Source organism: Montipora foliosa, chromosome 8 (genome assembly GCF_036669935.1).
Source record: "Montipora foliosa isolate CH-2021 chromosome 8, ASM3666993v2, whole genome shotgun sequence".
Classification (NCBI taxonomy): Eukaryota; Metazoa; Cnidaria; class Anthozoa; order Scleractinia; family Acroporidae; genus Montipora; species Montipora foliosa.
Window position 1 is genome coordinate 49,304,396 of NC_090876.1, and position 15,000 is coordinate 49,319,395.

General features: G+C 40.1%; 1 protein-coding gene across 1 annotated transcript in view; it reads right to left on the reverse strand.

Annotated features, from left to right (window-relative positions):
- LOC138012486 (zinc transporter ZIP12-like) overlaps positions 1-12,346 on the reverse strand; it is a 21,209-nt gene extending 8,863 nt beyond the window's left edge. Inside the window, exons 1-6 of the mRNA XM_068859269.1 lie at positions 11,946-12,346; positions 11,334-11,624; positions 6,497-7,000; positions 4,364-4,532; positions 3,259-3,431; positions 1,223-1,423 (exon numbers count right to left, since the gene is read on the reverse strand). Of these exons, the coding sequence (XP_068715370.1) occupies positions 1,223-1,423; positions 3,259-3,431; positions 4,364-4,532; positions 6,497-7,000; positions 11,334-11,624; positions 11,946-12,164 (1,557 nt within the window). The 5' untranslated portion in view covers positions 12,165-12,346. The remainder of the gene's footprint in view (positions 1-1,222; positions 1,424-3,258; positions 3,432-4,363; positions 4,533-6,496; positions 7,001-11,333; positions 11,625-11,945) is intronic.
- Positions 12,347-15,000: the final 2,654 nt, after the last annotated feature.

Genomic DNA, 15,000 nt, shown 5'->3' on the forward strand with positions numbered 1-15,000 from the left:
CCCTTAAGTCTTAAGAAGCCTTTGCTACTTATTCCACTACCTACTGTACATGTATTTCCAACAATACGGTAAGGGTAAGCTTATGGTAACCCTAACCATTTCACAATAGCTGCCTGCAAAAGATCTGCAACATCTTCTGGCCCAACAAAATTTCCAACAACGACCTTTACAAGAAGACTGGATGCACCAGTATCGACCTCAAAATTAAGAAACGCCGGCTCAGATGGTTTGGACACGTGCTACAAATGCCGCCAGAGAGGATACCCAAGGTTGCCCTAAGGTGGATGCCTGCAGGCAGAAGGAAAAGGAGGAAGACGGCTGAGATTGAACTAAGTGAGATGGGTCTGACATGGGGAGAGGCTCAGGCAATTGCGAAGGACAAGACTCGGTGGAGGAGGGGCCCAATGCCGCAATGAGTGTTATAAGGATCTATGATGATGATGAAGCTTAGGGTACATGCAGCTGTTTATCCTTACGTGAGGAGGAGCATTTGAGGAACACTTTGTGATGTGTCATTAATTGTCTGTATTCCGAGACAAGAGTGATGTTGAAGTTAGGGATAAGAGCAAGGGAACACTTTGTGATGCTTATTAAAATCCATGTGCATCTAATTAGGATCAATCCTGGACTGCATCTTGAGCAAATCTATCGACTTGTTGGAGAAAGCCAGTTTTTTTTTTGGTGCTTCACTCCCTGCCAAACCAGCACCAAAGTTTCTTCCAAAACCAACCCATCATTGAACCGATCAGGTACAAAAGTTGGACCAAGTCACTGCGGGTTGCTCAACTTGGATGGAGCGAAAACCAGTTTTGTATCAGCTTAAAGATTAGGGAGGGCTACGGTGATTTCTCGAGGTCTGACCATTTTATTTAATGTCGAACCAAGCAATTTGAGTTGATCCAGTCTGACTTTTGGCTCTGTCTCCTCTTCAAGAATTTGACCAATGCATCGGCCAACAAGTAAAAACATGATAACACTTACAGATATGGTAAGACCCTTAGTGGGATACTCAAATATACATCTCTTTAAAATTCTCCACAAAATAACAGCAGACTGTCAACCAACATGTAGGCCGAGGCGTTGTTTGGCACCTTGGTTGGATCAGGTGCATTACCATAACCTGTCATTCCTAAGTTCAACCATGAAGACTATAAAACTATAATAAATTATTGCTAAAGTTGAAGGGAGGGGTGACTGTGCATTAATTTTTAATTCAACAAACCTCAGCATTGACATGACTATGACCATGTCCATCACCAAATTTGCTCTTCAGCCCCAAATGCATCAACGTTTCAAACAGGAAAAATACATAAATGGAAGCCAGCACAGCTACAGCCTTCCAGAGGAATGCACTTGCTTCTGAATGATCAGCATGGCTATCACCTCCTGAGCCCTCTTCTTCATGTGCATGAAGACCAAATGCCTGATCATAAATAATTCCACAGTGAAAATTAAGGGTGCATTCGATTGACCATATGCCAGAATAGGAATACATGGAATAGAAGTTAGAAATCCTTTTTTTGTACAGGGATTCACATTCGCATTATCAAACACTTGCCAAAATGCTATTTTAACCAATTGACATCCAAACCGGCCGAAACCGGCCAGACTTAGTAGTTTTGCTCTGTCTAACGCCAGACGATTTTACTCGTCAATGGGGAACCCCTGGGAGTCAATGGGTTAAACACATCTTTATATCCTCGTTGCTTCAAAACGCCCGACATAACGTTTTAAATCATCACTCCACGTATTCTTATTCAAGTCAAGCATCGGAGGGATATATACTTAAAGCTGAGTGTTTATTTTTAATTTGTTTAGAGCTGCTTTTTTCTCTAAATTGCAATTTTTGGCATATCTTTAGAAGCTCTGATAAGGTTGCATGATGCCTGGAGGATCTACATTGTATGACTAGTTCAGAACAGGACTGGAATTAAATAACAATTATCTGTACTCTTTTGGACATAAAAAAAAGTTAATTTGTTCGTTTGTTTTGCTCTAAAATGTGAGCGAATAAGTGTTTTTTTAATCCGTTTGCCCGACTGTTTTTCAATGTGCCTCGACAGTGACAAGAAAATTTTGCCCTTATGTTATAAACACGTAATCACAATGAGTTCTCGCAAAATTAGGGGGAAATTTCACTAGCTTGTGTTTTCAGAAGTTTGTTTCATTAAAGCATCTAAAGGTAAATTTGAGTTGGAGTGGATCTTGTTTGAAGTCCATCCTGTCTTGGTTGCATTGCCATATTTTGGCGATTTTTGTTCCAAGCCAAGCTGGCATGTTTCAATGAAATACATCAAAATGTGAATGATCTTGTTCTCAGAGATAAAGTGAAATAAAGTACATCAGTAAAACTCTTTTTATGACCTTGAACTGACAAAGTCTTTTGATGGGTTCTAATTTTAGCATGATTCCTATGGCTTTTTTTCCTCGCTGATGGTGCGCTTGCTTTCTTTTAAAACTCATGCGGTTTGAGAAAACTTCATTGCCAAACTGGTAAATTCCAAAGTAAATTTCACTCGAAAAACCAATATCACAGTCATCATTTCGTGATTCATGTGATATCGGTTTTTAGCGTGAAATCTACAGAAGAAAGCAAAGAATATGATTTAATTAAGCAGCAACTGGGAACACCAAAACGCGGCCAATTCAAAACCTTATATTTTTACTAACCCTACAGGCAGTAAGAATAAATAACCAGGGAGCTCCGCTTTTAGGCTTGGATAAATCTATAAATTTTTTGTTATTATTACAGATGGGTCTCATAAAGACCAAGGACATATTTTTTAAAGTGAGTCTAAAACACAGGTCACATTCTACAAGTCAGGAATAGAAGTCCTTGCTCTACTGATCAACAACTACGCCTAAAGTTTTCCCTAGACCTGAAACAACATGATTATTTATTTTACACGGTAGTGCCCTTATACTAAGTGCACTACCACAAAAATGAGAGGTGGGATGTTTATGCAGTCTTTAGCACCAGTTTTGTATGTTGTCCTTATTGCTCCACACAAGATGTCGTTAAAAAGGAACAAGTTCCAGAATCTCAACTTTTGCTGGAAATAAGAAAGTCACAGACCAGGTAAGAAATTGGTTGATAGAACGTAACGATAAAAATTTCTCCAACATTATCATAGAATGGATGCTACAATAGTTGTGTCAGTTGTGTTTGGGAAAGAATCCTCTTAATTAACTTCAACTACTTACAGAGAAGTATAGTATTAAAGGTTTTAAAGACCATCACTAGTACGATATACCTACATGAGGCAGTAAATGAAGCAAGCTATCCCCAGCAAGTGTTCCTATGCCAAGTGCCACCAAAAACGATAATATCTTCTTGTACAATAATTTCTTTCCTTTGAATAGTACAGTGGCAACACCCGCCAGTGATGTCAGACTAATGACGGTGACAGCAGCAAACCCATAACCCCAAACTACAGAAGAACAAGAAGATAACTTTCTTAAAATAACATTTTAAGAGAAAAGACCATGTGAGTGAGTGAGGGAGGCACAGAAAACTGCTTGTATGAGCTAAATGTTGATGACACACTGAGAGATTAAAAAGCTGATGTTTCCAGTGTTAGCCCTTTTAAACCAAAAATCAAATTCACTCTGATGAAAGGGATAATGCTAGAAATACAATGTACTACCACCTACAGTGGTCATTTCACAATCATCAAAGCAGTAGATACAGCCAAATTCACTTACGTTTCTGATGCACAACATGATCACAAATCACAATTTTTATGACATTACAAACACACATACATTGTACAAAGTCATACTTTAGTTGACCACCCCCCTTAGGGCCTTTTCAGGGCCAATCAATAGAAGTACAATCAATGAAACAACACATTTAGTATTCAACACAATAAATTTATATGGGAATAGTATTAACTTTTTCAGAAATACTGTCAAATAAATTGGACAAGAGATCAAAATACCTTTAAAGTGTGTATAAAAGAAAAGAAGCAACATGAGGATTGTGGTTTTTATAAAAATTACAAGACCTTGTTAATTTTCTCAACTGCATAAGAATAATCATGCAATAAAAAATTGCAAGATATAGCTTGTCAGAATCAAGCAGAAGCAACTGACACAAATCATTACTCTTACAGTATCATTAGCCACCAACTTGCAATTTCTTGGTGTACCTGAATTTGGAACATTTATAGATAGGAGACCATAACTAAATAATAATATTATTTATTGGCCCTTTCAGTAACTCAACTTGTATACCATCTCTTTCTGCATTTGAAACTGTAACAAGCTGTTTATAAACAGCCCTCCTCTTTTAATTGCCAACCAAAACTATTGCCCTTTTTCATGTGTATTCATTAAATCACACCCTTAACAGCTTATATACCTTTTCCTAAATTTGCTTCTTCTTCAGTCTTTGTTAATGTTTGAGCCTTACAAGCTCCACTCTTGGCTTGTTGAATAAACGCAGGACAAAGTTGCTGAAAGTCATAACTATCTGCACCAATGGAATGATCAATGTCGAAAACTGTGAGCAAGTCATCCAGCGAGTAACACTGAAAATAACAGTATTAAGTTGTTGGTTTCTTTTATCAACTAATTGATAAAGATGTTTCTCAGGATGGGGTGAGGGTGTAACAAAAGTGATTAAACTTAGCATAAAGTTACTGTAATAAATTTGTCTTTTATTGAAATCAATAATAATTCCCAAGTCCCAAGAGACAGCAAGTGTTTTCAAGCGGCTGTAGGGGTAAACAGACAAATAAAGTTATGATTGGTAAAACGTCAGGGCAAGAAGCTAGGTTCTGCGGCACTTGTAAGATCGTTTCCTTTGGCGTCAAGATGTAGCTCTGGTAGGCATCACATCTCTAGCGACCAAGGACTTTAAACAGCCAATCAGCTAGACCAGCGGCACCAGCCGTAGTTGCGGCTCTAATGCGGAAGCTGTGGGAAGCATAGTGGGTGCTGTTCACACCACAGACGTATAGGAGATCTTGTAGATTACTGGTAAGGGAGGAACGAGTAAGATAACAGCCATCGGCAACTGGACGACGGGCTGGGCAGGTCCTTGTGTTGATGTTTGGACCATGTAATCCCAGTGACAGCAAAGACCATTGAGTTTGATTTAGCAATAATGAGCTTGGCTGATTCCCGGAAAGGGTCCGTTTTGGACTTCTTAATAGTAATTTCCAATGAGGAAGGCCGAAAAATTGATGGCTGAAACGGTATGTCCGACCTTGACATATGGGAGGTGAAGGCTGCCCACAGCATGGATGAGTCGGGATCAAGGGACTGGCCTGGTTTTAATTTTTCTTGAATACTATGCAGGATAGAGATTGTAATGGGAGGGTGGGTTCGCTTAGGAGTACCGAGGGACGTCTTAATGCCGCAAAGCATCTTGTTAAGCAGGTAGACCCTAATACTACCATGGGAAAAGGAAGATGACAGGTGTGTTACAAAATGAATCAATGTTGTCTTGCGGGCAGGCAACAAGGGGTACCCCGGCAACACTAAGAGATGACCAAGGCAAAAACGGATAAAATGACGCTCCCCAGCAGAATAAGATCGACGGGTTGAGGTGGCAATGGACTTGAAAATGAAATTGGCCGCTTGCATGGTTGGACCCTCAGCAGGTAGGCAGGCATGGGATAGGGAGTAGGCAATGCATCTGGTGCGAGGAGGCAGAACCTGGACTCTTAAATTTTTTGAAAGTTGGATGAGGGCAAGACATACATATACACTTTGGGTTTTAAATAGACGCTAAAATTTCATGACGTAGCCCCCATTAAGGCTCCTTTGCATTCTGTACAGCTGCGTGCAATGTATTTTATCTGTAGTGACCGATAAGACCTTTCGTCGTCTTGTCAAGCTTTAAATGTAGTTAGCAAATCAGGCAGCTTACACCAAGTACCAGACTGCTGGACCGCTCCCTCAAAAACGAGTGCCCTCGATCTTTGACCTGGACAGGGAAACCGAAATCACTGCAGAAACTACTCTAGAATTCAGGCCTCTCTTTTGTTTTTCATGAGCAAAACTTTCTGGATCCAACGTTCATGTTCTGTGCAAATGTTTCTCATGTTATTTGAAAAATTTGGGTTAACTTCCAAGGAAAAGAAGGCGGTGAGTTTACGTGCAATAGAAGGCAAATTTTGCCAGCCATTGGCTCTCATTAAAAACCCTGTCGGAGGTACTCAAGGAGGGGGCTACCTGGAAGGTAAGGAGGGATAGATCTGCAAAGGAAGGGTGGGGTAGAATGGAGGCAATGAGGAAGATCAGGGAGGGATAGGAGAAGTACAACCGAGGAAAGGAATATCTCGTTCTCATTGAGATCCCCAAAAACACCAAGCCCCTGTTTTTTGACTACACCCAAAAAAGGAAAATCCCTTTTTTAAATAGTAAATAAACATAAACCAGTTAAACTGGTTCAAAATTTTTGAACAGGTTTAAAACCAGTGGATAAAATTGAACTACAACAGATATTCAAATTTTCATAAATCTGCTACAATCTCAAGAAACTTACTGTGCCAGTAGAATGGTGGCCATGATCATGATCATGATCATCAACAGCACGGCGATGACGAACACGGGATGCTGCTACTGACTCTTTTTGTGATAACAAGTCTGCTGCCCTTCGACGTCTGTGGTTGTGACCATCATGGTCAGTGTGCTCATCTCCTGCTGATGATGCTTCACCAATCCCAAGGGATTTCATGATCTCCTCTAAGTCTCCCTCAGACAGATGAGTTGTTCCATTGAAGATATCACTGATAAAGAAGTCTCTTGATGGCAATTTAGATTCGGTTTCATCATGTCCGTGTCCTTCCTCGATACAGAAGCCTTGAACCAGATGAAGGATGATGCTTGCACAAGCTTTTTCAAAGTCATGTTGATCAAGAGATTTTTGCTTGTCACCATGCTCCTCCTCTTCTTCATGATGTCCCCCCTCATCTTTGTGATGCCCCCCCTCCTCTTCATGATGTTCCTGTTCCTTGACCTCATTGATGATGCTTTCAGCAGAAAAACACTGGTGAATAAAGCCAAAAGTCTTTTAAATCAACATTGACTCTTTTGTTTCGATCCCTTACACAAGGCTACATAGAGCGATTTTCATGTGACGTCACGGCGGCCACATTGGTGTTCCAAAACAAAGGAATGGAGGCCATGATGGTGTACCAAACTAATCCTCCAAAAATTGAACTCTTTTTTTATGTAAAGACTTTCTTTTCTTTCAGTAGTCCAATATGGCTGCTGGTCACATGAGTGAAAACACTCTATCTATCTGAACTGGCAAAATTGACTTGGCTATGGCACAGCTACTTCCAAATAGGGCAATTGTATGATTGGTGCTAGATATTCAATATTCACCGATAATCACTTCGCCTTCGGCGAATAATTGTTTATTAGGGGGGTCGAGCTGTGGCTGCGCATGCGTAAGATTTCTTTGCCCCACAGAAGGCAGCCCAAGTAGGAATCAAACTCAGTCTGCCCTCATTCAGATGCAATTGTGATGACCACTAAACCATGGATGCATAACGCAACAGATTAATCACGGGGAAATATGTATTAGAGAATTCTGTGCGTGACCTGAAACAAGTTTTTGTGTTTTGGCCGTGTGCGTGATGTTTGTGTTCAAGGCCGTTAAAAAATATCTTGCGTTAAATTAAGTGATTCATGTTAAGATTTCAAGGTAACTGTAATAATCTGAAAACTGAAATGGAACTTAATTTCATGTGCATTTAACTGGTAAAAGGAAAGCTTCAAAATATCTTTCTGTTTTCAATTAAGAACAATTTTTAAAAAAAAAAAAGCAGTGAATGTGACTGGGAAGCTTGTGTAAATATTTTCTTTCTCACAATATGGCCTAAGAACCTTCTAAATTTAAGTGCACATTAGTTGCACAATACCCTGAGAAAAGTTCATTCACAGACAATGAGTACTTTTAGAGTTATATAGTGGCAGAACTAGCGTTCCAATACTAGTTTAACCATCACGCCAAAAATAATTTGTTTCACTTAGCGTTCAAATGGTTTGATCTATGGTTTGGTTCTGTTGGTTCATTTTGCTTGAATCCTTTCAATGGATTGTAAAACAATTGGTTTCCTTCATTTGTACATAACCCAAAATACAGGTTAAAATTCCACTTTTGAAAAGTGCAAAGCTGTGAAAAGCATGCAAATGAAACAATAATACCTTGTTCTGCTTCATTGAACAAAGTTTGGCGGCCTAGCACGTGACAATTTTTACTCAGCATGTGACTAATTCTTTCGTGCAAAGTACAAACTTCGAAAGGCTCCGAACCTTCAAAACCTTTAAAACGCTTTAAACCTTTTCTTTCCATCCTTTCAAACGGTAGCTGCCCAAACCAAACAAACGATAGAAAGTTTAAAACTATACAAACATGCAGAGTTCCAGATCAAAATGCATTGCACCCAACCACAAATTTTCCGATTCTACCAACTTTGTTTTGGTACAGAGGGCCAACAAGGCAAAATAAACAAAAGGAAAGTATCACAATAGACAGCAGACCTACCAGTAATAGACAAGCTTTTGTGTTCGGTATTATTCCAGATAATTACTTTGTAACACAGAAATAACAGCTAAAATTTGTAACAAAGAAATAACAGCTAAAAGTTGGGTATTGTCGGTAATTGGCGTTTGACAACCAACATCGTGCACGCAATGCAATATCCCGTCATCGTATGGCTACAATTAGGTAAAACATCTTACCGAGCTAATTACATAATTTTTAGTTAAAACATCTTGCCGAGCTCGACTTCGTCTCGGTGAATATTCACCGATAATCACTTCGCCTTTGGTGAATAATTGTTAAGTAACACAAAAAATCATTGAAATAATGTGAATTTTAACCCATTGACACCTAAACCGGCCGTAACCGGCCACGCGCGATGACCCCTGAATTCCCTAAACCGGCCAAAACCGGCCGTACAAAATGGCGTCTTGATCGGAGTTGATCTAAGGCCTCTACCCAGTCTCCCTTAGGAAATCTAAAATTTCTGTTGTTATGGAGATTTAGTAGGATAATTGACCAATCATTTGCCGTGTTGTGAGCATATTTTGACAGCTGATAAGAGACCTCACAAGGGCTGGCTTTTTGCCCTTTCGACCGCGCGATCAAATTACGCGGAGACAACAGCCGATGCGCCCAATTACGCATCAAACGATGGGGATATTCATGCTTTTTTTTTCGGATTCGGGGGATCTAGGGATCTAAGGGATCTTTTATGGTTTTCCTGTAAGAGGAGGGGATACTAGAGACAACAATTTTGATTTAGATGACTTTAAAAGTGACGAAGAAGACGGTGAAAACCAAGCGACCGATGATAAACATGAAGCTCGCTGGAATGATCAGGTCGATAATATTCAAATTCCAGATTTCGTGGCAGCTACTGCTCTTTATTTCGTTTTAGATAATCGTAATGAATTAAATATTTTTCTTAGTTTTCATAGGAGATGATCCATGGGAATTAATGGTAAACGAAACGAGTAGGTATGCCTGTCAAAAACTCTTAAAATCCCCGAGCGCATTGCCCTTTTTTCATCGAGTAAGCCGTGCAGAATTAAAGGCCTTCGTAGCAATTAACGTCATAATGGGCATTGATTAGCTCCCGAATTTAGCTTTATATTGATCAACCGATGGATTTTTTGCAAATAACAAGTTTTTTTTTTCCTAAAACAAATTTGTAATCGAAGGAATTTTCGCCTTCGGTATACCTCGGAAGATTGGTATCTTTAACAAATAAATCAATCCGATCGTGCGTTTATATTCTGCAAATGCGAGAAAACTTCCAGCGATTTTCTCTGTTGTTTTTCTTGTGTTGTGTAAGTTATCTTTCAGTCAAAGTTTTCGAAAGAGCATTTTTGTGCACAATTTGACCTTGTTTGTTCTCTCATGAAACATGATAGTGATCAATTAACTAAATTAATCTTGCGGTTTTGTGTATTTTGACAAGCAGAAAACACGTGGTGAAATTTTGTTCGGCAGTGGCGTTTTTTCCCTTTTTTTTGCACTTATACCTGCAAGAAAACAAAGCGATTGGAATAAATTTCAAACAATTTTTATCCATTGAGTGGTTAGACTTAACTGTAAATTGCATAAGGCATATTTTGAGTTATAATAAATATTTTTCAAGCGCTTTGTTTAGTAAGCGATCAAAAACTTTCTTGATTGCTTAACGCACGCTGCTTCGAAAAATTCTACCTTTACATTTTCAGTTGAGTCTTAGGACGTGTTTTGAATCACTTTTTAGCAATATTTTTACATCATCTGGAAGTTCACTGTTTCTTCTTCAAGGTGATCTTAATTCTAGAACTCAGTATCTTGTGTACATTTACAGCGCATATGGTTTATTTTTAACCCTCGCTTTCCAATGCAAAACCTCGAAAATTTCCCAAGTTATCTTGCCCAACAAAACAGCGCACGCGAATGAATCATTGGGTTAAAGGAAATCGGCTAAAATTCCTTCAAACAAAGTGTAGGCTACCCGTAGCCTCTTGTTATAGGAACCATTCATACATCCCAAAAGCAACAAGCTTTTGCTAACGGACTATTTGTTTTACTTGATTATGTATGAAATGATACATGAAATGAATCATATACTGAACTGCGGATATGAAATCAAGTAAAGCTATGATCCTCGCAGTTATGGATGCAATTTTAGCAATTGCGTTGAGAAGCCTGAAAATTTCTGGACTTCAACGGGATTTGAAGCTGTGACGAAACGAAACACAACAAAACTTATACCACATTAACCCTTAAATCAGAGAGAAACCGTTTATTGATGTTTCTGTGATGCAAATTGAGTAGCGCGAATGAAAATTGCGAAGTAATGTTTGCTTGAGCTAACGGCGTCGGTAGCCAACACGAAAGCGAAAGAAGTTTTGTAGTCAACAAATAAGTCTTCCTGGTGGCGAGATGACTAGTTACCCGAAAAAGAGACATTTATACTGAGATTATTTTCATGAAATATAAAGAACAGATTCAGGCGACAACGACCATAAACGAATTTTTAAGATTCCTTACAAACCCTTAATTCTACAGATTCTACAATCATCACGGCAAATTGCCGCGAAATAAGAAGGAACAAGATGAAAAGATTATTATTCGAATTTACAGACGTCATACCTTCCTTAATGGCCTTATTTTCTGTTGAATGAATGATATCAATAAACTATTTAAAGTAGTGGCAAAAGTGGGAAATCTGTCTCTTTTTAGCGGCACTACAGCAGTTCAAAGTCGGCAAAAATCCCCAGCCAAGATGGCGGTCAAAAACCGTGGAAGGGGTCGTGGAAGGGTCCATTACTAAGACACATAAAAAGCAAGCAATAAATTCTCCTACCTTCGTCTTGGTCAAAAAATCGCCGATCGTCTTGTTTATTTCCTCCAGGATACGGTCCAAAGCTTCGTGTGTTATGCTTAGGTTTCCATCACTGAAATTCCTTGCGAACACATTGAAAAGTTCGCTGTGGTTCTTGGGATAAAGATCACACATTGTGCGACCAGAATTCTTTTCAAGCGCTGGCAATAGACAAAAGACGATGACAGGACTGATTTCAATAAATTCGGTTGAATTTAGCGCTTTTGATGGCGGTGATCCTTCGAAATCGTGGAGATCTTTTGGGGTAAAACACTGTAAGAAAGGAGAAAACAATATTACATGTGGTAAGCAACTAGACCGCGTGCTTTCGACAATGCGAGTACGAGTCTCTTCTTTTCGCACAATTTTACGGATCTATTCTGTGCTTTTCGTCTTTTTAATTTGTTGTTCTTCGTGTCTCTGTTTTCGTTGTCTTCTTTACGGATCAGTTTTAGTTTTAGGACAACTTTCTTTTTAAAAGCGAAACCATTAGCTTCCTCAAACACGGTAAAAAGTTAGTTGCCTAATATCACAAAATCAAAGAATTTATATGCGATAAGATCGGTACTAAGAGCTGTCTTGGACTAGCACCACCTTTCGATAATCCAGGCTAGGTTTGTCGTCGGAGCAGTTCAAGAGGTGTAGGCTGTTGAAAAGCCTCTGTTGATCTTCAGAAGTAAGCGAATCGCCATTGACTGCTTCCCGAAGGTCTTTGAAGGAATAGTGTTCGTGTTTACGGCTATCATGTGAGGAAACAATCGCCAACAAACTCAGCATCGAAAACACAACTCTGATGAATTTTGGAAAAATCATTTTCTTTCGAGTCGAAAGCAACGCAACTTCTTTATTAGACCTTCGAGCGTTAAACAGATCGACCGAATGACATATAGGAACATGTGAATTTGATGTGAGAAGTTCTGTGGCATAAAGAGGGCATGGCGATCGCTGATTGGCTGGGCGACAACTTGAACAGGGAATGATGGAATGGTGGAACGGCGGAATACTTAAACACGGAACGCTGGAATACTTAAACACGGAACAGTTGTGAAAATTTTGACAATTGGAACACTTGGTTTCTCCCCCCACAAGTGTTCCGGGAAAAAACGAAAGTGGAGATTGGAACTGCATGTCCTTCAGAGTTTTTCATTGCCTAAATGTTTTCATTCCGAAGACTTTGAGAAAGCCGTGAAGAAGGAGTTACATCACTTCTATGATGCTATTATCGTAAAAAAGGTTGCTGTTATTCATCGTGGTGAAGTACAATAATGATGTATTCTCGTTTGTCTCACGATGTGGTCACTTGTGATGTAGATCGCGACGTTTCGACTGCGTACTGCTAGTCTTCATCAGGCGATGATGTCGACTGGTTACGCGTCACCTTTTAAACAGGATGCTCCGCTGTGATTGGTTGGTTTTCAGCAGCTGTGATTGATGCGTTTCGATCCTCGCTGTTTCGGTTTGTTGTTCCTTCGGCGGTCCGCTGTCGTACGGTTCTCCTGTTGTTGTGTTTCTTGATCGTGGGCGTACATGCTTCCGGAATTTCTATTCCACTATCCCTGTTGATGTTGTTAGGGTAAAGTCTTATGTGAATCGCCTTTTTGACCCTGCGTGTGTACCAATGAGGGTCACGATTAATAAACTTTGCTTCGATCCAAAGCGGGTTGTGTCCGGTGTTGTTAGCGTGTTCTGAAACAGCGGAGGTCTGGGTACGGGCAAGTCGGATGTCTCGCTCATGTTCTTTCATTCTATCTTGCATAGGTCTTCCAGTCTCGCCGATGTAGACTTTACCGCATTCACAGGGAATCCTGTAAACCACGCCATCTTGTTTAGTCGGCTTGACAGCGTCTTTCGGTCGTACTAGATGTGATCTTAATGTAGTCTCCGACTTGAAAACAGCGCGTATGCCTTGTTGCTGTAGACAGCGGCGAAGTTGTTCGGATAGGCATTTGACATAGGGTAAAACCGCAGTAGACTTGTACTCGATCGTGGGCTCAGCACTGCTACTCGGTTTCCTGGTCTTGGTGATTTGTCTGCAAGAAAGAAAGAGGGTAACCATTAGAGACAAGAACAGAAGACAGGTGTTTCTTCTCCGTGAGATAACAGAAGGTTTTGTTACGAGACGTTTGGCGCGCTCGTAGAGGCACTTGACAATACCGCGTTTTACTGATTGCGGGTGGTGGGAATCATACGCTAAGTACTAATTAGTGTGCGTAGGGTTCCTGTACACGCTGGTGGTGAGGCGGCCGTCCGGTTCTCTTGAAACTGCGGTGGCAAGGAAAGCGAGTTTGTAGTCGTTCTCTGTCCCCATGGTGAAGCGAATGGAAGGCTGCTGGTTGTTCAGATGCTGTAAGAAGCTATCAACGTTTCCGCGATCCAGGATGGTGAAAGTGTCGTCAACGTAGCGTTTCCAGATCCTAGGTTCCCAGATCCTAATCACAGCTGTTGAAAACCAACCAATCACAGCGGAGCATCCTGTTTAAAAGGTGACGCGTAACCAGTCGACATCATCGCCTGATGAAGACTAGCAGTATGCAGTCGAAACGTCGCGATCTACATCACAAGTGACCAGATCGTGAGACAAACGAGAATGCATTATTATCATTGTACTTCACCACGATGAATAACAGCAACCTTTTTTACGACAATAAAGTAACTGCATTGACCATAGCCCTTTGTACTCGCATCACAGAAGTGATGTAACTCCTTCTTCACGGCTTTCCCTAAGTCTTCGGAACGAAAACATCTAGGCAATGAAAAACTCTGAAGGACATGCAGTTCCAATCTCCACTTTCGTTTTTTCCCGGAACACTTGTGGGGGGAGAAACCATGTGTACCGTGTTTAAGTATTCCAGCGTTCCGTGTTTAAGTATTGCGGTGTTCCGTGCTTAAGTATTGCGGCGTTCCGTGTTTAAGTATTCCACCGTTCCAGCATTCCATCATTCCGGCATTCTGTGTTTAAGTACTAGCCGATTGGCTGATGGTCGGAGGGGCTTTGTTTTCAAACCCAACGTCATTTGAACTCATCACAAAAAATTATTTTCTTTACTGACTATAAGCCAAGTCGTAAATATTTGTATATCTCCATAAGGAAATTTGAATTGATCGGCAGCGAGGCAAATCGAAGACCTGAAGTGAAACACTTGTTTTCATTTTATACGTTTTTATGAAGTCTGTGAAAGCCTGGAGAGATGCAAGCGAATCTCCAAAGTTCATTTATTTCCAGCCAGTTTATCCAGTCAAGACTCTTTGTCAAGGTTATTGTAAAGCGCCAGGGATGTTTGTTCACCTTATTTGGCATGTGTTTGTGGTGTCCATCACGTTTTGACGTGATCAGAGTCACGCAGGGCTTGCCGTGGGGCCTTGCCATAGAACTGACTTAGATAGTGAAGATAGATAGATAGATAGATAGATAGATAGATATACCTTCAGTATATAGACACGACAGTGTTTCAAGCGTTACAGCTTATTGGGTCGTATTTCTATAAGTTCAATTTAAAAATTAATAAGTAACATTGTAGTAAAATTCCTGAAGATTTTTTCCATGATGACCATAATACACCAAACTTAAATGAAAGTTCAAGTCCAAGAATATAGAACAAACAACATTTACAATGGACATACATAGAAAGATACAGCTAAAGGTGTATAA